The sequence below is a fragment of the Taudactylus pleione genome, unplaced genomic scaffold (genome assembly GCF_031769625.1).
Source record: "Taudactylus pleione unplaced genomic scaffold, aTauple2 ptg000678l, whole genome shotgun sequence".
NCBI classification, from domain to species: domain Eukaryota; kingdom Metazoa; phylum Chordata; class Amphibia; order Anura; family Myobatrachidae; genus Taudactylus; species Taudactylus pleione.
This window is the reverse complement of record NW_028285080.1, coordinates 37,083-59,608: the sequence shown is the minus strand read 5'-3', so window position 1 is coordinate 59,608 and position 22,526 is coordinate 37,083. Positions and strand designations below refer to the sequence as shown.

Here is a 22,526-nt window from a genome sequence, read left to right as displayed (position 1 = left end):
ATTGAATGATAACGATGTCGTTATTGTTCAATATATCATGTAGTGGATATGCAGCGGCATTAGAGACTGATAGTAGACTGCAGAATGGAAATGCCAAATAAACAGAATCTTGGTTTGCTATGCGGTTTGGCTAACCATATCTTGATAAATTTGGATGATTTGTATCCCATAATGGTCTACAATTAATAAATGCAGCTTGTGGTTTTGATTAATATTATTTGATGTGTTGCTATGGCCTTTAGTAAATTGCATGATTTACAAACTGCACACCAAATTACATGAAAATCTGCAGTTTGGTAACACCACTGCTTAGTAAATTTCCTCCCATATCTTTAGACCAGTGTTTCCCAATTCCAGTCCTCAGGACTCCTAACAGTAGATTTTTTTTATATTGCTCGTATTTTGTACACAGGTGTATTCCTTACTGGCTGATACATTTTAAAAGATCAATTTTGACACTGAGGAGATCTGTAAAATATGCACTGTTTAGGGGTTCCTAAGGATTATAGTTGGGAAAAACAGCTTTAACCACTTAACTTGTACATCTGTGTGCACCTGAGTCTGTATATGAAGCACATGGGACCTTGGAATGAAAAGCTGACACTGCTACATTGTAGTACTTTGCATATATATCAAGAGACTCGGTCGCAGACAGATATACAAGTGTTGCCTATAAAATTTATCAGCACAGTATGCTGGTGCGTCCTAGTCATATCGCATTGCGACTTAGACGTATTTTCACTAAAAAAAGAAGCTCGGCGCTTGCAGAGTCTCACAGGACCCTGGCGTTTTGAGAGGGGCTTTTTTCCCCGACTGCAGCAAAAATGTGTAAGACACATCTGTCGTTTTGATGAGTTTAGCCACTTTATGCAGCTAAACCTGATGCGTTTGGGCGCGATAAGTAATGTGTGGCTGTGGCACTCGCTCCAGCTGGAACAATAGTTGAATAGCTCCACCAGGTGCCCATTACTTTTAGACGTGCAAATAATTAAATTCCCCCATAATTACATAGCCGTAGTCTTCTGTGTGTTTTTTTTTTTTTTTTTTTAAGGTCCCTAAAAAAAACCCTTTTTTAAAAAATAAAAAAAAATAGTAAAAATGTAAAGTTCAAAGAAGATATTAACACATGGACGTTTTCAGCTTTACCTGCGATCCGCAGCATTTTCTCATTTTTTTTGGAGCTAAAGCTCCATGTCATGGAACAGTGGCCCTGATTCAGAGCCGGACGCTCTGACAGAGCGCTCGCTGTGGTAGGGTCTCGCTGCCGCAAGCCCAGGAGTGCTTTTGGGTCTATCAGAGCCAGAAGCACTCCCACTGACATCACTTGTTATGTCAGTGGGGCCGGACCCAGACGGTAGGCGTTCCCATGGGAATGCCTCCGTCTGGGCAGCCACGCCCCCGGCACGCCCACCAAAGGAGAGCACGCCCCCTACGGTGCGAGACCCTTAACGACGGCTTGGCCGTCGTTATTCGGGTCTCGCGCATGTGCACGACGGAGCCGCCTCCGTCGTGCGCATGCGCACTTGGGCACCATCGACCCGCTTGCGAGCGCTCGTGAGCGGGTCAGAATCAGGCCCAGTGAGTGCCTTGTAGTGAAGTACTATGGGTGTCTAAGGATTGTTGTGAATGCGGCTATGAAATCAGATTGCACCTTCACTTATCCCACTTCTTTGACACATTTTTAATTTCTTTACACAGCTTTCTACTACTGGGGTTTAAGAGGGCACTGCTTTGAGAATATGTAGGTGGACAAATTGAAATTACTTTCACTAGCCAATTTAAAAGCCTACAAACTAATTGTATTCTTCTTGTGGACTTTTTTTTTTTTTCTTTTAATCTTTCTCTTTAAGCTGCTTATACAAGGGCAGATTTGATTGCTCTGACTGACAGCAAGGGCCAAATGTAATAGGGTGAGATTTTAGCGGCAAACTCTCACATTGGTAAAATTTTATCTTCAAAATGGGAAAACATCCGGATGAGAGTTTGAATCGTGACAGTTTTTTGAGTCTAAAGATATGCTAGTTTGCATGTTCTCGGACTCTATTATATTGGCCGAGTTTAAAAAGAGAGAGTTTACTGTTTGGCAACATAAAAGTGGAACCAAATTGGATCAATACACGTACCCAAAAGTTGAAGTCAAACAATTGCATAACATGAAAGCACTTAGTATGCACACACTAATGGTGGGTACACACTATAACGACAGATCGGTCAGTTGTCTGAGCAGCTGATTTGGAAGATGTATACACTTATGAATTGGCCGCTCGATATGTTTGGCCTGACATCACAACTAGACGGGCATTTTAAATTTGTCCGCCCAGTTGTGATGTCAGTGTCACCTGTTGCAGCCAGTGTGTGGGCGGTTGGCTTGTCGCTCATTTATACATGATGATGCACCAATATATCTTTCAGATATATTTGCATCGGCTGTACAACAGGGCCGATCTGATTTGCCTGTGAACTACGTCATTCACGGACATGGCGGGTGTACACACCAGCTGATGCACTCATGATATATTGTTTGTTGATCGAACAAACGCTATATCATAAAGTGTGTACCCAGCATTAAAGATTATAATTCCAACCAACAGGTGGTAGATTCGGTCAGAGTTAGCGTTCGTGTTGTTCATTTTGGGATATCACACGTACAGTGTCCAAACTTTTTACTAAATTGCTCCATGTATGGACAGTTTTACTTTATTCCTTATTTTGACAGATGAGAAAATATCACTCCCGTTACTGAAAATGAGAAGATGACTAAGAGAATGGAGGGTTTTAATTAAATTTTTTTTTCTTCTTCTGAGGTGTCGGTCTTGATGATATAATGGATGTTGGTGTAGATAAAGTAACTGGTGTTGATGTCAATGATGAAGTGGGTCTAATTCTACCAAACAAGAACGTTACCAAATTGGACGAACAGTCCATAAAATCAGTAAGAAAATCGCCACGTTTGAAAGTACATGGTAAGTTTCTTTTCTGTTTATTTAGAAATTGCACAAGCCAAAGTTTAAGGTTAATCATGTTTTATAGAAGAGCTAGTAATCAGCTGTATTGATCCGGGAACTAATCAAATATTGAAAGTAAAGTTGTGTTTGTGGAGAGGATGTAGTGTTCCCGCTAGATAGTGGGGAGCTCAGGGCGCAGAATCGCGGGAGGGCATTTTGTGTGCGCGCCAAAGGCGTGCTTTCTCCCGAAAAGCGCCATGGCCGATTGAGGAGGGTCATGTCTTTGTGGCATGCTCTTAATTTGCCACACTTGGGCGTGTGCCCAGTACTTGCAGAGGTGCTGGGCTTCCCCCAATTTCTCCCCACACTGTGAATAGATGCCTTGTGCATGCGCACGGCGTCTTTCTACTTCAGGGTCCATAGGGGGTCCACAGGGTTGACCTTGGGGGTATAGCTGGATCTGGATCCATGGGCACCACGCAGTTAAAGCTTTAGCTGCTCCCAGGATGCACTTGGGTCCGTCCTCCTCTATACCCCGCCCCCGGCCACAGCACCTCAGTTTGAGTTGGTGCCCGGCCGGAGTCGGGTCATCTGCGCAGGGGGGCTGCAGGAGCAGCCCCCAAAAGCTTTCTATTTTAAAAAAAAAAAGAGCCTGTTAGATTTTTATTTTAAAACAGAGGCTCTAGTGTGGCAGCGACGGGCTGTCTATGCAGACGCCCACGCTGCCGCTCTCCTTCCCCGCTGGCGCCGCGACGCCAGTACTGCACTGGGGATCGCGGCGGGAGGCCAGAGTCCGTACTAGCCGGACTCTGGGTCCCTCCCTGGACTGCTGCCGGAGTCGCCGGGGACAAGGTAAGCCGCGAGTCGCCGATTAGCGGCGGCTCGCGGGTTTTGCCTGCAGATGCAGTCCTTTGCCCCCGGTCCTAGGGGACAGACCGGGGGCCGCTAGCGGTGGCGGCGGGCTCCCCCTCTGAGGAGGTATAACCCGTGGGACCACTAGACCACCAGGGATATATGGCAAGCGGGATGCCGGCAAGCCCTGGGGTTAATATGCTAGCCAGGGGAGGAAGCCTTCCCTGTCAGCGGCTCCTCCCCTCAGCTCAGCGCGCCTTTCAGCTCGGAGTCTGGCGTCGCTGAGCTGCAGCTACTCGGCCACTCCTCCTCTGAGGTCTCCAGCGGCCATTTTCTCAGAGTGGCAGCGCAGATCTTCAGGGAGCACGCGGACCGGTCCCCCTGTGTACCTCTCCCCTGATTAAGGACAGCGTACACAGCACTATAGCCCTCCCAGACACTGAATCTGGGCAGGTTGATTGTAGTGGAAAGGTGCAGTGAGTATATCTTCCTGCATGGTATGTGACTTTTGCTAGTGCTGCCTGTCTGTGCTTATTTTCTACTTACTGTCAGCTTATACCTATCCCTTTACTTCTCCTACAAGCCCTACAGGTGTGTGGGGGAGGGGCGTTTCTACTGACCTCACTTATATAGATCACGTATTTGTGAGGTCCGTCACATACAGTTGTGTGCTACTCAGTGCCATATTGTGGGCTGTTGTTCAGCACACTGGTGAGTGCGTTTTACTTCTACCCTGGTGCCAGATATATAATATATTCTGTCATGTCAGACGAGGAGGTTGAGCGCTCAGTGGCTCCGGTGTTGGCCTCCTGCGGACGCTGTTCTGCAGGAGTAGATAGGGAGGATTTGTCACAGGATGGCCTGTGTAGTCGATGCCAGGTGGCTCCTGGCCCATCCAGACCTTCTCTGGCGCAGGAACCATCGTGGGCGATGTTTTCTAAAGTGCTGGTGTCTATTGCGGACCGTCTGTCGGTCCCGACTGCTCTCCCTACTAGGTCGTTGTCCCAGCCGACCATCCCCCATTCCACGGGTGTCCCGCAGTTATTGCGGAGTCCTCCTGGGTCTCAGTCGGTGGGTCCCTATGCAGGGTTGCCTATGTATATGCAGGCTTCCCCTGTGCCGCAGCAGCCTGTGGTACCTTTTCAGGCCCCTATGGTGACTCCTCCACCCTGGGTGGATGTGCTCTCCAACTCCGTGCAAAATTTGGCGGCCGCTTCCTTGGCTTTTCAGTCAATGTTGCAGACTGACATGCCTTCTAGGATTTCAAAACGCCCACTCATGACACGGGCTGCTCAGGTATCGGACTCAGAGGGTTCCTCAGATGATGGGGAGGTCCCTGATGACACTGACTCGGACGCCTCGGTCCAGGAAATGGATACCAAGTCGTCCATTAATGTGCGAGCACTAGTTAGGGCGGTGCGAGCTATTCTTCTTATAGAGGATGAGGCACCGGTTCCTAAGTCGAAGTTTCCTAGTTTAAAAAAAAAACTAAGGTGGCTTCTGCGGTGTTTCCCCTGTCGGATCAGTTGACGGATCATATGGCGGTAGCTTGGCAGGCGCCCAGTAAGAGATTCCTTCCTCAGAAGCGGTTGGCTTCTAATTACCCCTTCCCTGAGGCACATTGTAAAAAATGGGAAACTCCACCGGCGGTGGATTCCCATGTCACCCGTTTAACTCGGGGCGCCACCTTACCATTACCGTCGATATCCTCGCTGAAGGATCCCACGGACAGGAAAGTTGAGACTTGCTTAAAGTCTATTTACTCCCTCTCCGGGGCGGTGGCCCGACCGTCCATGGCCATCTCCTGGGTGGCCAAGGCGATTGAGGGGTGGGCCAATGCATTGGAAGATACCTTCCCGGATGTCCAGCGGGCGTTGTTGGGACAAATGAGGGACGCTGCTTCTTACATTGGAGAAGCTTCTTTAGATGCTAGTCTGCTGACCTCGCGGGTATCGGCTGCAGCGGTGTCTGCCCGCCGATCCTTATGGTTGCGGTCCTGGAGAGCGGACTCTGATTCAAAGAAAGGTCTGGAGGCCTTACCTTTCAATGGGGAATTACTATTTGGTCCGGACTTGGACAAAATAGTGGACACCCTGGCTAAATCCAAGTCGGCCTTCCTCCCTTCGGCGGCACTGCCTGCTAAGGTTCGGAGTTCGGCTTTTCGTTCCTTTCGGGTTCAGGGTAAGGCGAAAGGTCAGTCCTTCCCGAGACAGTCTGCGAGTAAGACGGCCTCTAAACCCAAGAAGCAAGCCTGGAGTGCTCGGCGCCCTTCTTCCAAGCAGGAAGATAAACCTGCGGCCTGATGGGACGGGCCTCCCTCTGGGGGACCTCAGAGTGGGAGGCCGACTTCTTCTATTTGCCCAGTGCTGGCACAATACCACCACGGATGCCTGGGTTCGAGAAGTGGTCTCCCAGGGGTACGCCCTGTCTTTTCGGCACAGACCACCCCACCAGTTTTTCTGCACAAGTCCTTCTCAGGACAAGACCAAGGCGTTACAGGTTCAGGAGGCTATAGAGTCCTTGCTGAAAGCAGGGGTCATTGTTCCCGTTCCTCTATCACAACGAGGGACGGGGTATTATTCGTCTCTGTTTCTGGTGCAGAAACCCAATGGTTCTCATCGCCCTATCCTCAACTTGAAGTCTCTGAACAAATTCCTCAGAGTTCCCAAGTTCAGGATGGAAACGTTACGTTCCATCATTCTGGCGATGGAACCGGGGGATTACTTGGTGTCCCTGGACATCCAGGACGCCTACCTCCATGTTCCGATAGCATCTTCACACCAGCGGTATCTGAGGTTCGCTATCCTTCAACACCACTATCAGTTCCGGGCGCTACCCTTTGGTCTCTCCACGGCACCGAGGGTGTTCACGAAGATTATGGCGGTCATGGCCGCACATCTTCGGAACCAGAATGTACGGCTGCTCCCGTACCTGGACGACCTCCTGTTGCTGGCGAGCTCCCCGGAGGTACTGCTTCAACATCTCCACCTGACGATCGCTTGCCTGCAAGCACACGGGTGGTTGATAAATTGGAAAAAGTCCTCCCTGATTCCATCACAGCGGATGGTTCATTTGGGAGCCCTGCTGGATTCGCGTCAGCAAAGGATCTTCCTGACTCCGGAGAAGGTCGCCTCCCTACAGCTGCGGATACGCAGTTGCCTGAGCCGTTGCCGCCTGTCGGTCCATTCGGCTATGAGAGTTCTGGGGTCCATGGTGTCGACATTCGACATGGTGGAATTTGCCCAGTTCCATTCCCGGCCCCTGCAGGGGCTGATTCTATCAGAATGGAACGGGTTACCTCACCGGATCCGCTCTCAGGTGCTGGTGTTGTCTCCGGACGTTCGGCTATCTTTGGCTTGGTGGCTTCAGACAGCTCATCTGGTCGAGGGGCGCCCATTTTGGATCCCGGACTGGGTTCTGCTCACGACGGATGCCAGTCTCCGGGGTTGGGGGGCAGTGACCGGCTCTTTGTCGCTTCAGGGTCGTTGGTCAGCGGAAGAAGCACTTCTCCCCATCAACATCCTGGAACTGCGGGCAGTATTCAGGGCCCTGCAGTCGTCCGGCCCCGCTCTTCACGGAAGGGCGGTACAGGTGCAGTCCGACAACGCCACCACGGTGGCGTATATCAATCACCAAGGCGGAACTCGCGGTCAGGCAGCGATGTTGGAGGTGTCTCGTATCATGACTTGGGCGGAGGGTCACATTCCAGCGATCTCGGCGGTCTTCATCCCCGGAGTCCTCAATTGGGAGGCGGACTTCCTCAGCCGTCACGACGTGCATCCCGGGGAATGGTCGCTTCACCCAGAGGTGTTTCAGCTACTCGTGGACAGGTGGGGACTGCCGGAGCTGGACTTGATGGCCTCCCGTCACAATCACAAGTTGCCCGTTTACGGGTCAAGGACAAGAGACGCAGGTGCAAGTCTGGTGGACGCGCTGTCGATGAAATGGACGTTTCACCTGGCGTATCTGTTTCCTCCGATATCCCTGCTTCCTCAGGTTCTGCGGAAATTCAAGCAGGACGGCGGCATGCTCGTGCTGGTAGCTCCGGCGTGGCCCAGACGTCCTTGGTACTCCGATCTCAGGAGCCTCTCCATCGACGCTCCGTACCCTCTTCCTCAGCGTCGGGACCTGTTGTCTCAGGGGCCCTGCCTTTACCCGGATCTGGGTCGGCTGTCTTTGACGGCGTGGCTCTTGAGACAGCCGTCTTGAGGTCTCGGGGCTTCTCCAGTTCGGTAATTGGTACCATGCTCAGGGCACGCAAGCCTGCTTCAGCACGGATTTATCACAGAGTGTGGCACACTTACTTTCAGTGGTGTGAGTCCAGACATTATGATCCTCAGGTGTTCCGAGTTTCTAGGATCTTGGAATTTCTTCAGTCAGGATTGGATCTCGGCTTACGCCTTGCATCTCTGAAGGTTCATGTGTCCGCCTTGTCCGTGTGGTTTCAACGGCGGATTGCAATACTACCAGACGTTCACACCTTTTTCCAAGGTGTTCTCAGGATCCAGCCTCCCTTTGTGCCTCCTGTGGCTCCTTGGGACTTGGCGGTTGTGCTACGGGTCCTGCAGGGTCCTCCGTTTGAGCCTCTTGAGGCGGTGGAGCTCAAGTGGCTGACATTTAAGACTGTTTTTCTCCTGGCAATTGCTTCGGCCAGGAGGGTGTCTGAATTGGGGGCGCTTTCCTGTCGCCCTCCTTTCCTGATTTTTCACCAGGACAGAGCGGTGCTCCGCACTCGTCCTGAGTTTTTGCCCAAAGTGGTCTCGAAGTTCCATATTAATCAGGAACTTGTTGTGCCAGCTTTTCAGTCCCCTGATCTTTCAGCTGGTGAGACTTCCTTAGATGTGGTCTGGGCGCTTAGAATTTATGTAGACCGGACGGCTTCGGTTAGGAAGTCTGATTCCTTGTTTATCCTCTTTGGTTTTCACAAGAGGGGTTGGCCTGCCAACAAACAAACGTTAGCCCGTTGGCTTCGTTCCGTTATTTGTGAAGCTTATGCACAGGAGGGCTTACCTGTGCCAGCCTCTGTTAAGGCTCATTCCACTCGTTCTGTGGGTCCCTCTTGGGCTGCTAGACGTGGCGCTTCTGCTGTTCAGCTGTGTAAGGCGGCCACTTGGTCTTCAATTCAAACGTTTTTGAGGTTCTATGCGTTTGACACCTTTGCCTCTCAGGATGCATCCTTTGGGCGCCGGGTACTCCTTTCAGCACAGGAGCGTCCCCGCCCTTAGTTGTACTGCTTTGGGACATCCCCAAGGTCAACCCTGTGGACCCCCTATGGACCCTGAAGTAGAAAACAAGAGATATGGTAAGAACTTACCTTTGTTATCTCTGTTTCTACGAAGTCCATAGGGTCCACAGGGCGCCCGCCCTGACGCACCTGGCTTCAAATGGGCTGTGTGGCTGGTCACCGGTTTTCCGTCTCCCATTTCTGTGAGTATGGTTTCTTGTGTGTTCCAGTCTTCCTTCTCTCTGTTTAGTCTCCTCCTCCGGCCTTGGCTGCTTACCAACTGAGGTGCTGTGGCCGGGGGCGGGGTATAGAGGAGGACGGACCCAAGTGCATCCTGGGAGCAGCTAAAGCTTTAACTGCGTGGTGCCCATGGATCCAGATCCAGCTATACCCCCAAGGTCAACCCTGTGGACCCTATGGACTTCGTAGAAACAGAGATAACAAAGGTAAGTTCTTACCATATCTCTTGTTATTCCCCGGGTGGTGATAGGTCACCACAATGTTTTCTACCCGCGGGACTCTGCGGCACGTAGGTGGGGAAGGCTCAGGGCAGGCAGTTTTAGCAGGGCATTGCTAAAAGTGCAGGACAGATTTTGCCCTTTTAAAATCGGTTACGACGCGGCGCCCCGCTGAAACAGCCTAGCAGGAACCCTAGGATATGTTATGATTTATAAAAGTGAACAAAACTGGATAGCAAATATCAGTACTATGGCCCCCATTCAGAGGCGGTCGGAGGATGCACCACCACACTACCCCCTTTGTCAGCTATGCAGTCTGTTCTGGCTCTGTTCACAGGGACTCAGGGCCTCATTCATAGGCGGTCGGAGGATGCAAGCGGTCACTCGCTTGCATCCTGACTGCCCACCCACAGCTCTAACGACCACTAGGGTGATGGTCGCGATGGTCAGAGACCATCGTGACCATCGGGGCTTATGACGAGACCCTAGGGTAGGGTCTCACTTGTCGTAAGCAACGGAGAGCTTCTGGCTCTGTCAGAGCCGGAAGCTCTCCACTGACATCACTAGTGATGTCAGTGGGGCCTCCCCCAAACGGCCGGCGTTCCCATGGGAACGCCTCCGTTTGGGCTGCCACCCCCCCGGCCCGCCTTCCAAACGGGGCGAGCTGTCAATCAACATCGACAGCTCGCCCCCTTTGTAAAGAGACCCGCTACGACCGGCGCTGTCGGTCGTAGCGGGTCTCACGCATGCGCACGAAGGAGCCGGCTCCCTCGTGCGCATGCGCACTGGACAAACATTGAGGCCGCCGTGCGGTCGTAGACCGTACGGCCGCCTCTGAATGAAGTCCCATGAGTGCAGTGTACCCATCTGTTTTCAAAGATTTTTGTGAATAAATTATGTGGACAGGTATGTCACAAATCCCTGTTTTCCAGTTTTTACAGGTAGTTGTGAGTAATGCAGAATTGGCTGCTGTGCTGCAACAATGCAGCTTTTTTTGTCTTTTTAATTAAACTAAAGTTAATAAACTATTGATGGCTATCCTTAAGGAATTATCTATACATTTATCTTTTAACAGAGCCCTCAAAAACCATGAGACAAAGTACTAATGAGAAGTCATTGAATTCGGTAAATGTTTTGAGTCCTATAAAAGCTACATCTTCCAGACAAGATAAAGCAGCTGAGCAAGTTAAAGATGAAGAGCATATTCTACACGTGGAGGCTAATGATAAAAGCATAGGAATGATTGAATTGGAACAAATAAGCATTTCTCCTGTAAATTCAAGGAGATCGACGAGAATAGCAAATAAGGAATTTAAGGATAAAATAATTACAGATGAAAACATTTCAATAATAATAAAAGAGTGTTCTAGTACAGTAAATGACATTTTATCTAATACAGATAGTATCTTAAAAAAAACAGAAGAGCAGTCTGAAATTTTACATGAAGGTGCTCTTATTTTACTTAGTGAAAATACCAATAAAGCAGTGGAGGAAATTACAAACCATGAACTAAATAATTCACAAGGAGATCAAACAGCAGATCAGGTCTTAGAAACTCCTGTTGAAGAAAAAATATTTAATAATGAAATGTTTCAACCTGCAGACAGCAAGACAGATGTAATCTATGATAAAGTCCATCAGGAACTTGCACTTTTATCTGGAGTTGTTGACTGTAACCTGGGTGTTAAATCGTTGGTGCATTTAGAAATGAATGATGAATGTGTGTTGCAGAATGCTGCTGCCAGCTCTATCCAAGAGAACATCGATACAGAAACGCATTTAATAGCTTCTGAAGTTTTAAGTCCCAATAATAAATACACTTCAGATCCTGAAGTGTCCATTTTAGAAAGCAGCATTCAAAATAATACAGAAGGCTTTGAAGCTGATGAAGAAGTACAGACTGAAGAAAAGGCCATGTCAGTCTTGAATGATGGTTGCAGAAAACTAAGTCGTAAGCGAAAAGGTGCAAAGAAACTAAAATCTAATTCAGCAAAATTGGTAATATCTGCAAAAAACACTCCCAAAAACATTGTCGTTTCAAAAGAAAGTAGCTTAAATTCTAAAACTCAAAAGGGGAGAATTAAAACTAATACACTTCCCAATCCTAAATCTGAGAGCCAATCTGATACACTGAAAATTGTTAAAGTAAAGAAAAAAAGACCTGAAAATACAAATGTTGATAAAATTCCTTTAAAGACTAAATTAAGAAAGAAACAGTTTTCAGTTGGAAAAAAAGGTAATTCTTCTGCACTGTTAAAACAACTGGATGATGCATTAAGAGATAATCAAAGAAATTTGAAAGAAACTCTACAAGTGGCATCTCATGTACATTCTAAGAACTTGTCCCATTCTTGTGACAAGTCGGTGACTAAACATGCTTTGTCAAAAGCCAGCAATCAGGCAAAGGATGGTGGGGAACATAAAGAAGTTACTGAGCACTCAGAAGAAAAAACGAAACTAAAAAAGTCTCTCCCGCCTCGCCAAAGAAGGAGTAGTAAAAGTTTATCTGTTGATGAGCCACCATTGTTTATTCCAGATAACATTCCTACTGTAAAAAAAGAAGGGGCAGAAGTAGCTTCTCCAAGTGACAAGTATGTTTGGAATCCAACCAGGCATTGCAGTTCTTGCAGAAAACTTCATGGAAATAGGTAAGCCTCTTTACTAATTCAGTATTTCCCCATGTTTTTGACCAGAAGCGTTTTAACCCCTTCCTGAGCAGTATATATATAATATATATATATATTCATTATGTATCAATTTAATTGATATCTTTCTGCCTAAATGTGACCAACCAAGCAATGCCATTGGAGAACAGCACATTTAAATTGAAAGTTGTATTTTAATACTCATGTGCCAAATTGAAGCGTTAAGGTAAAAAAAGTATTGGATTCATAGGCTGTCACTGGCAGCCCAGACTTATCGTCAGCAGAATGTATGTAGGTGCCATTATGTCAGGCTTTAGTGAAGTTTAATATAAGGTACACATATGAACATATGTGATAGTTAATTAAGCACTTGATGAAAGTGCAGGTCCACAGATATTTTGCCACTGGATTTAGATGTTTCTGTTATGGCATACTGACAAAAATTTGGTTTTTTTTTAAGGGGCACTGCATGGCAAATGTTCCAGAGGTTAAATACCGTTGTCATGTAAAATTGAATATGATGTAAACTTTATACTTGCTGGTAATATTCACAAATGCTACATTTTGATGACCGTTTTTTAGCAAAATTTAGTAACTAAGGGAAATCCTATTCCTATGGATGTCACTCCTATGGTTCTACAAGTGTTTGTCACTATCAAATTGGGAATAGTTTATTGTAGTTCTTCGGGGAGGGAGTAACATTTCATAATTGGCTGCAGTCTGCACCCTGCAAAAAAAACACTGCACATCTTTGCAATTGTGAGAACCTCTGGTAGTGTGATCCCTTGTTGTATGTACATTTGTATATAATGAAAGGGAGAAAAAGAAAGTAAAGTGACACAACAGAGTCAGTGTGTGGGGTGTTTCTGGAATACAGAGCTTGTGAAATTGATATACTCACATAAAATATGTGTAGTCATTGTTAAGATTAAAAAAATGTATTAAACTATTTTCAAAACAACATTGCAGAACTCATGAAAAGGAAATGATACAACTAGTATGTGTTACATTTCTAACCATAATTAATATTAAATGTCTAGATTTTTGTCATCTGAAGCAATAGTTTATGCTTAAACTAGGTACACACTAATTGATATATTGCTCATTCGAACGACTAAGATATATTAATAGTGCATCGGCTGGTGTGTACACCCAATATGCCTGTGAACGGCGTTGCTCACAGACATATCACGTTGGCCCTGCAGCACAGCCGATGCAGATACAGTATATTGGTGCATTTGTGTACGGGTGACCTACTGACACCAACAACACAACTGGGAGTGCAAATTGAAATGCCCATCCAGTTGTGCTGTCTGGCCAGACTTATCGAGCGGCTGATTGGTAAGTGTGTACAGCTTACTAAATCGACAACTCAGTTGGTGCGACTGCTGGTTGGCCGCTAGGTCGGTGTAGTGCGTACCCAGCATTACACTTATTTAGTTATACAAGTTCCTAATATCTAGTAAGCTCAGCATTAAACATTATTTTTTCTTCAGTCCTCCTCAGCAGACATACTATGGGTAATAACCCGTTTCTCCAGAAAAGAGACGGGGAAAATGGTCATACCACCCATTTCCTTTATATAGTCTATCTCCTCCTGTTCCTCTTCTCTTTTTCCAATCTCTTAGTGATGGAGTAGGGAGATGCTTGTAGTTTTGGTCAAAGCGGGCATGTCTGTGCTGTTTTTAGCCTGGGGAAGCATCTCCTTATTGCTGCAAGGGCCGTGATAGTGAACGGTGGCTGCCCGGGACCACTAGTTGCATTTGTAGTGCAAATACGGTGTGTAAAACTTAGCTCTGATAGCTGTTACGGCACCGGGTGCAGCTGTTATGCACATGTGCGTGCACTTGAGGATTGTACCAGAAAAGACCGGTTATTTCTGGTTCATAAAGTAATGATTTAAATATTCCTATAGAAGTGGTAGAACCTGGACAAGTGTCAAGGTAGTCTGTCCATAGTTGAACTTATGTATATTGTTAAAGATGAAGAATTTTTGACCTAGTGTGCAGTGCATAGAGTGGACACAGCCGTTGCAGAGTTGATTTTTAGAACTACTGTTCCGCTGATTGATTGGAGCCTCCTTTAAAGATCCAATAAATTAAAAAAGCATAGTTGCTTTAAGAAATTGCATACTTGGGGATGTAGTTTATATCCTGGATGCTGGTATTCAGAATGCCAGCGCCAGAAACCCGACACCAGTCAGAATCACGTTGTCCGCATTCCAATTGGGGTTAGGGTTAAGCTGCCCACACACAGCGATATTTTACCCGATCTGGCCGATTCCGACGCATTGGAGCGACAAATCGTATAAAATATGCCAAAATTGTCGTGAGTCCCCACTCACGATCAAGATGCGATGCGCATCCCCGCTGGTCGCACATCGCATCTTCAGATCTGCCATGCTGTAGGGCAGATCGGACAATCTAGGATACAATTCACAGTGAAAAGTCTGCATGCAAGAGAGATCGTATGAAGATTGGACACCAAATTGTTTGCATATCGTGTGGAGATCGTGTGCAGAGCTGCCGGGGAGAGTTTCAAGGGAAATCGTACACATTGGCTGATCGTGTGCACATCTGTATGTGTGTGGGCACCTTTAGGCACTATGGGGAGGGCTATAGTTATTTTGCCATAGTGGGCGGGGGGGGGAGGGTTCGGCTGTTGGGGGATGGTTAGGTTTGGGGGTAGGATACTTAACGACAGGTGTATGTATCCTAACCCTGTCGGGATGCCAGCGTCAGAATTTTGACCGCCAGGACCTTTTTGCCACATAGAACACGCTGGATATAGGTGGTGAGCTGGGGTCTGGGCACCAAATGGTTAGTTTGATGTTCCCAGCAGCACAGGCTCCCTCTCCCCTATAACCCAGCTCCAGCACTACAGGACAAGTTTTCATTTGGTGCCCAAGGAGTGGACACAGATTTATAGGGGCTTCTATTAAGCAGCCTCATTTTATTTTCTTTAGTTTCTTTCTTTCATTTTATATTCAGAGCAGGCAGAGAGTCCGTGTCTAAGATGCACTAACTGCCTCTCCAACCATCCCCAGCGCAGATGCCTAGAGCACTGCCGACTGGGTCAGTGACCCCGGCCTGGCTTCAGCACACAGAGGGGGACTCGCGACCGGAAGCATCGGGGACAGGTAAGGCGTCTCCTACATGCTGAGCGGCTGTTACCAACAGTGAGGTAGGCCACTGGCAGTACTGGAAATTGGCGCTAGGTCGTCTCTGCATCCCCACTAGACCACCATGGCAGATACTGGCAATGGGGCACTATTTAGTGGTGGCCATGTTTCTGGGGGTTAAGCCAGATGGGGGCAGGATAGCCTTCCCTATTGGCTCCTCCCGCAACCCTAGGCGCATCCCCTCATGCAGGATACACCTCTCCTCCCTCCCTACAACGCTGGTAGGCCATTTAAATTAATTTCCTGCCTCAGCTACACAGAGAGACACCAGGGCTCCTGCCTCCCTGTGTACCACACTTCATACAGTCAGGTTATAATGAAGCTTCTTTCTTGAGCAGCAATTGCCCAATCTCTTATGCACACAGAAAACATTCAATGCAGGTTTGTTTTAAAAAGTGTATAGGAGTACTTTGTATAACACACTCTTCACTTCTGTCCCTCTCTTCTTTCATTGTTTTCTAAATAGAGATTTTCTATACTGACTTTTTGCTTTTTTCCACTGTATTTTGTGTTGAAAATGTAGTAATTGGAATAGCACGTCTGTATCCTGGTGAATACTTAATTTGTTATATTGTGTCCACTTTACCATTAGTACTGACCCCGTAGTACTGCTTATTAGTTTCTGTGGTGTGATATCATTCAGTGCTCTACCCCTTGGCATTGACACAACTGTCAACCACTAAACTTTTGTGTGTGGGGGGGACACCCCTAGAATGTGCTATCATGTTTTCCAAGGATCAGTCAGCTGAAGCTCCCAGGGAGGGGGGTGCGGCTGTACTGCGCAATTAGAGAAACTGTTCTGTGGCTCTCTTCCCTCAGGTCCTGTACCATGACAGTTTATGTGCCTGGTGTTTCTCTGCTTCGCAGCCTTAATCCCGGCAACTGCGTTCATCTTAGGAGCCGGCAAGTGCTTCCACACTTTCACAGGTTATGTTGCAGCTAGTAAACCAACTTGCAACCCCTAAGCCTACACTCCCTCCTGGTCTCGCTACAGAAGTCGGTCAGGTTGCCAATAGTCTGCCCACTCAGGCGAACTCAGAGCCTGCTCACACAGAGCCACCTTGGGTTCATATCTGGCACGGGTGTCTGTTTCTCTCCAACAGATGCTAGTCAAGGGTCCCCTGTCCAAGCGTAAGCATTCCACACTGGACACTTTAACGCCACATTCTGGTTATGATTTGGACTCCGATGTTTCCTCAGATCAGGACTATAACGTGTCTTATCGATTCAGATATAGAGACCTCTATTCAGGAGGACTCCCAACCACAAGCAGATGTTTAAGCCCTAATCAAGGTGGTAAAATCCACACTTTTAAGGACACCGACCAAATGTCTGTTAGATATCCTTGTATTTAAGCACCAAAAGAAATCAGCAGCTGAGGTTCCTTGTTCTGCTCAGTAAGAGGACCTCGTGGCAGAGGCGTGGGTACACCCCAGTAAGCAATTCTTACTTTCTAAGGGCATTTCCACATTTTATCCCCTTCCAGCTGCTGAAAAAGCTAAATGGGAGTCACCTCATCCAATGAATGGCAAGGTTGGTTAGATCCTCTACCCTTCTTAAGCCTTCCTCAAAGATCTTACAGATAGGCGGCTGGAACATTTTCTTAAATCCATCTTCTCTAATGCGGGGGCGATTGTCTCGGTGTTGCTAAGGCCTTTGGATGCTGGGCGGATTCTTTGGAGTATGGTCTTCGGTCTGGGGTTCACTGGACAGAGCTGTCATCTCTGGTCGACCATGTCAGAGAAGCCAGCACTTATCTTGGTGAGGCTGCTATTGACTCGGGTGTCCTCTCTTCTAAGGTATCTGCATCAGCTGTTGCAACCAGAAGAGCTCTCTGGCTCTGTAATTGATGAGCTGATGTGGATTCCAAAGAGGCTCTTGAATCTCTTCCCTTCTCAGGTGAGGTTATGTTTGGCCCACAGCTCAATAAGATTGTGGCTTTGGTAGCGGCTTCCAAATTCACTTTCCTTCTCTCTGCGCCACTACAGTCACAAATTTTTGTTCTTTTCTTTCATAGGGTAACGCTAAGGGTCAGTCCTTTGCCAGATCTCATGGATCTTCCTCACAGAACTCTAAGTCCAGAGGCAAGCAGGCTTGGTCCATTCACTGTCTAGCTCCCAAGCCAGCAGAAAAGTCTGCTGCACAACTGGGCAGGTCTTTACCTGGGATCACCCAGTGTGGGAAGCCGACTTTTTCATTTCTCAGATTCCTGAATGACTGTCAGACGCCTGGGTAAGAGGTTCAGTGTCCCAGGGTTATGCCCGAACCTTCCTGTAACATCCTCCAGTCAAGTTTTTCTCCACAGGTCTTCAAAGATATCTGCAAGGCAAAACACAGAGCAGCAGCATGCTCTTCTATTCACACATTTCTAAGTAATTATGCTTTATGTATTTCAGAGAGACACTTGAGAATTTAAGTTCATGGGGCAACAAAATAAAATTGTTTTATTCAGTTACATAAACTTATACTTTGAAGTCTCTATATACCTTGAAGTTTATTGTATATCCCTTCCTATTTATTTCTTATGTACCACCCATAAAATGTCTGTAATCCAGTGATTCAGTTTTTTCAAAGTGCTCATTGGCAGACTACAAATCCCACTCTTTACCTAAATTTTTTTTTTCTATGAGATGTATGGTTTAATCTAATTTGAAAGACACCTAAAGACGAGGTGGAATAGGAGGAGCTAAGCTATATAGGCCCGTATTCAATTTGAGGCGTAAAGTCCAGACTTTTCGCCTGCTGGACTTTTCGCCTACTTCGCCTGTTTTCCAGGTGGAAAAGTATTGCGCGCGTGACTGCTATTCCCCGTATTCAATTTCAAAGTAGGCGAAAACGGATACCGGCGAAATTTGGATCATCGAAAAAAACGGGAATTTTCGGGGAAATAAAAGATGTCCAGACTTGGATCACTATCGGTACCCCCGTTTTTGCCTGCAGAAGAAAGTTGGGTTTTTAAATAACTGCGGCAGGTGCATAAATGCTTTTTGGAAGAGGGTGATGCAGAAAAGCATTTAGAAGTTTTTTTTTGGGAAAAAATAACTATGCCCATCAAATTTGGGGTACATGAAAATGGATGCAAGCATATTTTTAAGTCCCTTAAATGATTTTTAAAAATTCTGCAAAAATACACTTTCCGCTACTCCCTCAGTGAAGAAAACACCTGCCGCATATAAGGGAACCCCTCTGGACTCCATTCCGCTAATTTAAAAGTGTGATCCCTATTTCTTTTTTCAACCCCCAACATTTTAATTAAATTTTTGGGGTGACCCTATTTTTCAAAAAAACTTAACACAGATTATTTGTAGGGACCATTTCCAGGTGTGCAGGCTATTTTTTTTATTTTTAAGCCTGCACCCCTAAACCCCAATTCTGCAGTCTTTTTCGCCTGCTAAAGGCAAGCGAAAAATTATCCCCGTTTTTTTTACATCGGCGAAAAGTCAATTAAATTGAATACGGGGATATTGGAAATAGGTGAAAATTACTTGATCAATTATTGCCGATAACGGACTTTTCGCCCCATATTGAATATGGGCCATAGAGTAAGTGGGCAGTCTGATCTTTTTCCTGTGCTTATCCTGGGTTAATGAGTTACTAGTCCATAGTATGGCTGCTATGGCGTACATCAAAGAAATACAATTGTCAGTAAGCGTAATTGTTTGACATTGGAGATAAACAACGTAACTCCTAGTCTTTTTGCACACAATACCTTACACAGGAGAAGACTTGACTAAAAATAAAGGTCAATAAAAATGTATGTTTGTGTTTTTTTTTAAACCGTGTATTTGTATGTATAGTTAGATTTTGTAGATTCCCCCCTAAATCTATAATTTCCAGGGCGGACTGCTGCTCATTCTTCGTCTGTAGGTCTGTCTTTGAAATTAATTATGACATTTCAGCAACAAATGTTCTACCAAGTCATGTTAATTTATATATTTACATTTATTTTTATAATTTTATTCTATGAACTAATTCAGACTTGACTGAACGAAGACATTTTTATTCACAGGCTTTAGATTGGCACCCTTTGCACAGTATATAATTTTTTTTATATAATTGACGCAGTGGGCCAGTTCAAGGCATGAATGTTTTCTTCCATTGGATGTTACACAGCAACCCTGCTTGTTAGTGTTTGTCAAGAGTTATCTATTGATTTATTTACACAGCGGCATCTGTCCATTCAGTTTAAAAACGAATGGTGTGGGTTCTGCAGCTTATCACTTCCTGGCTATGTACTCGTTCAGGAGAACAAGATTTCTTGTACCAAAATGAATAACTGCCACAAATATTGTGAATTTTTTGAGAGCAGTTGTAGCCTTAATTAAAAGGAATTCTGTTCAACATGGCTACATGTATGTTCTTATCCAAAAGTGGACAACCACATAACTTAATTTAGAAATTTGTATTATAATAACATTTAATGTTATTCATCAGGTTTATGGTCGGTTGTGGAAGATGTGACGATTGGTTTCATGGAGAATGTGTTGGCTTAAGTCTTGCTCAAGCACAGCAAATGGAAGTTGATGACAAAGAGTACATATGTGCTAAATGTTGTGCAGAAGAAGAAAAGATGGATACTGCAGAGACCATTGTGTCTGGTGCTAATCAGAACATAGATCTACACCAAGATCTTAAAACCTTGGAGGATGATAAACCAGTTATGACAGGGTGCCCAAGCTTAACACCTGAAAAATCCAAAGTGGTGGATGATCCCATAAAACACAAAGTTAAGATTTCCAAAAAGGTACTGTACTACCAAATGTCATTGTTACGTATGTTTGCCTTATTGTTATTGTTTCAAAATTAATTTACTAATTTTATATAGTGTTTACAATTTTATTCAGAGTTGTGAATTCTCACAATTCTCAGTATTTTCTGCCTTTTCTCTGTAACCTAAAAACATTGGGCCCCGTAGGATAGCCTCACAAGCCCCTTTATGCCCTGCACCACTGCAGCTATTTAAGAACACTGGGGGAGATGTACCAAGCAGTGAGAAGTGGACAAGTGAAGAAGTTGCTTATAGCAACCAATCAGCATTGATGTAGCATTTATCAAGTACATTCTAAGAATTTATAGATAAAAGACGATTGGTTCCTACAATCAACTTCACCACTGGTCCACTTTTTCACGGTTTTCACTGTTTTGACATGCCTACTCTGTTTGGCTGTGCTCCCAGGGTAAGAAATGTTTTAAGTTACAAGGCTGCCTTACGTGAATGGGGTAAATTGGGAAAAAATCTAATGTAAAAATAAAAACAATTAAAACACAGGATATTTGATTGTGAATAAATGCTTACCAATTCATTAAATGTTTTAGTCTCTGATATGTATTATGAAAGCATAAATCTTACTTTAAATGTTTCGATTAGGTTCAGAGCATTTTATTTGTATTGTCTAAATTTCCTGCACGTCCCAATGTTCAAATCTTAAAGTGGACTTTAGTAGAAGAATATGTAGCTAATCAAATCATCTAAATGTTTATTAATGTACAGAGTATTTTAGTACAGGTTGCGTCTCCCGTATCCAAATATTCCGAAATACAGATTTTTTTTTACCATGACTGAGAGAGTAAAACCTTTGTTTTTTTTGATGGTTTAATGTACACAAACTTTGTTTAAAGCACAAAATTATTAAACATATTGTATAAAATCACCTTCAGGCTGTGTGTATAAGGTGTATATGAAACATAAACAAATTTCATGTATGTGCACAAACTTTGTTTGAAACATAAAATTATTTTAAATATTGTATAAAATTACCTGCAGCCTGTGTGCATAAGGTTTATTTAAAACATAAATGCATTCTGTGTTTAGATTTGGGTCCCATTCTCAAGATATTTCATTATGATATGCAACTTCTGGTCCCAAGCATTTTGGATATGGGAGACTCAACCTGTATTGTAATGGCATCACTTCAGGGGAGACTGTGACCAGTCCACTAGGAGCATTAATGCCCGACTAGAGGATTTCTGCTCGCACCCTCTAAGGTGTGAGCAGAAATCTGACCAAACTAGGGTCGCGATGCTGATTTTCGGTTTAGTGCAAGCGCCAACAGCATCACAGGTTGCACTTAATGCTGGTTACCGTGACCACACACCCGGCTTAAGGCGCAGTAACCGGCATCTCCTGGCTAAGTGCAGGGCACAGTGCCGTCAATTAAATAGCTCCGGGAACTCTTACATGCGCTCTTCACATCATGCTGAATTGAATTGCCCCCAATGACTCCAACATCACATTGAATTGACCACTTTGAGGGTTGTATTTAATTTTAAAGTATTCTAACAGTATTCCAGGACTGATGTAGGCATGGCTTATAAGAAGAGGTGTTTGTCCTAAACAAAATCATTCAGTAACCATGTAAGCAGATGGTATCAGTGGTAATATATGTAATGCGTCCCAGTCTTTATCCACATTTAAAAAATTATACCTGCCGTATGACATCCACTTTTTGGATGTAATTTATACTACCACCTCCTGGACAGTTGTTGCATTTATGTGAATGGAACTCTGAAGTTCTGTGTGTGAACCTTTTTTTTATTTTTATTTTTTTAGGCATACTTTATAATCACTAAAATTTGATCTGTCATCCAATAGCATCCCTTGTAACTTTGCTCCACTTAGAATTAATTTAGTTGAATGATTATCTCTTAGTTCTTATTTAGAAAGGTCTTTGAAGGCAGTATTGAACAGCTCCCAACGTGTTTCTTCCTGGTAAAAGACTTCTTCAAAGGGATATATCTACTGTAGGGTGACCTTCATGGACCTAAGAGATAAGCGTGCCTCTTATCAATTTTTATTCTCCTAAACTTTAAAAAAAAAAAAAAAAAAAATCTTTTCACCCTTTAAATCCTTGTTTTTATGTTTTTGGTATGCATTAGTAAATAAATTCCATTTATAGTGAATGTATTTTTATCCTATGCAGAAATTCTTTGCACATTTTGCCATGTATGCACTTTATATGGTTATTCACTGTTGTTATTTATGAACTGCATTGCTCTTCCAAACATTGTATAGGCGCTCACATTCATTTTGTTTGATCAGAATCTTCCTGTATATGGTAGATTTCCATTACCATAAATGTATTTGTTTTAGCTGGCGCCCATTAATTATTAGGGGAGTGCAAGGAAGTTATCTATTTCACATTATTTATGGACACATTAACACATTTATATACACTTTAATACATAATTATATGCTATTTTCATAACTGGCGCTGTGGTTTT

General features: G+C 45.0%; 1 protein-coding gene across 2 annotated transcripts in view; it reads left to right on the top strand.

Annotated features, from left to right (window-relative positions):
• The window catches only part of PHF3 (PHD finger protein 3), a 58,560-nt gene that overhangs the window by 14,860 nt on the left and 21,174 nt on the right, over positions 1–22,526 (top strand). For both annotated transcript variants that reach the window (XM_088455915.1, XM_088455916.1), the window contains exons 3-5: positions 2,805–2,963; positions 10,555–12,127; positions 19,740–20,049. In XM_088455915.1, the coding sequence (XP_088312041.1) occupies positions 2,805–2,963; positions 10,555–12,127; positions 19,740–20,049 (2,042 nt within the window). The remainder of the gene's footprint in view (positions 1–2,804; positions 2,964–10,554; positions 12,128–19,739; positions 20,050–22,526) is intronic.